This window comes from Equus quagga, unplaced genomic scaffold, assembly GCF_021613505.1.
Source record: "Equus quagga isolate Etosha38 unplaced genomic scaffold, UCLA_HA_Equagga_1.0 HiC_scaffold_6435_RagTag, whole genome shotgun sequence".
In the NCBI taxonomy this organism is placed as follows: domain Eukaryota; kingdom Metazoa; phylum Chordata; class Mammalia; order Perissodactyla; family Equidae; genus Equus; species Equus quagga.
The window spans coordinates 1-1379 of NW_025794288.1; the positions used below are offsets into that span (position 1 = coordinate 1).

Below are 1379 nucleotides of genomic sequence, written 5' to 3' on the forward strand. Positions count from 1 at the left end.
ACGGTTATGTTGTGCTGGGTTTTCAGCCTGGGGGATCCCATGTCTGTGACGGTGATGGTGATGTTGTACTCGGCTCTGCTTTCTCGGTCTAGGGCTGTGTTTGTCACTAGAGTGTAAAAATTGTCAACAGAGGGTTTAAGGAAGAAAGGAAGATCATCTTGGATGGAACATACCATTCTTCCATTGTCTCCCGAGTCAGGATCTGAAACACTGAATACAGCAATTATGGTCTCCTGCAAGTTTTCTGCGATCTCACTGATAAGTGTTGACATGGTCAGTTCCGGAGGGTTGTCATTCAAATCCATCACCTGGACGAACACCACACAACTTCCAGAAAGGCCTCCACCATCTGTCGCCTGAACATTTAAGGTATAAGTCTGAATAGATTCGAAATCCAGTTTCTGTGTTAAAAGGAGTTCTCCCGATTTTGCATTTATTCGAAAAGTTTTGCGAATATCTTCAGAGGCTTGGGAAAATACGTAAGATATTTCTCCATAAGCTCCGATGTCTAAATCACTAGCAGAGACGACGGCAACCTGGGATCCAATCGGGCTGTTTTCCGGGACCTGCACCTCATAGAGCAGATTTGCAAACTCTGGGGCGTTATCATTGATGTCCAAGACTTCAATGCGGACCAGGGCGGTGCCAGACCTGGGTGGAGTCCCGCCATCTACTGCGGTGAGGGTTAACCTGAACTCAGGCTGTTCCTCGCGATCCAACGCTTTGTCCAGCACCAGCTGTGGTAATATCATGCCATCGGCACTGTCTTGTAATTTAAGATGGAAGTGTGAATTGGGGCTGACTGTGTAACTTTGGAGACCGTTGCTTCCTACATCTAAGTCCTGGGCACTTTCTATTAGGAAAGTAGTTCCGGGAGTGATACTTTCTGAAATTTTCAAAATTATTTCTTTGTCTAGGAAAACCGGGGAGTGATCATTTATGTCCCTAATTCGTAGCTCGGCCTGAAAAAACTGCAAGGGATTTTCCAATAACACCTGGAAAGGCAGTACACAGGGCTCGGTAGGGCCGCACAGCTCCTCCCGGTCCAGTTTTTCATTTAACAACAAATCCCCGGTCTGTCTATCCAACTGCAAACGCATTTTTCTCCCTTTGGAAATGACCCGAGGCCCCCGCGCAGCTAGTTCGTCTACCTCTAGTCCCAGGTCTTTGACCAAATTGGCCACAAAAGAGCCACTCTCCGTTTCCTCAGCCACTGAATAGTGCCTAGGCTCGGAACCAGCCTGAGCTACGCCCAGCAAAACAAAGAACATCAAGACTTGCCTTTGTTTCAGAGAGCGTTCCTTTCCCTCTTCGGCCTCCATCGCCTTCTGGTCTCAGCAAATCTGACCCAGCTCGGGCTTGCGTTGTCGCCGTCTCTA

General features: G+C 48.1%; 1 protein-coding gene across 1 annotated transcript; it reads right to left on the reverse strand.

The window, feature by feature from the left end:
- Nucleotides 1-8: 8 nt before the first annotated feature.
- Nucleotides 9-1364, reverse strand: LOC124232469 (protocadherin beta-2-like; the record flags this gene model as incomplete). Its single annotated transcript, XM_046649435.1, has 1 exon — nt 9-1364. A coding segment is annotated over exon 1 (1314 nt), but the record flags the coding sequence as incomplete, so codon positions are not given.
- Nucleotides 1365-1379: the final 15 nt, after the last annotated feature.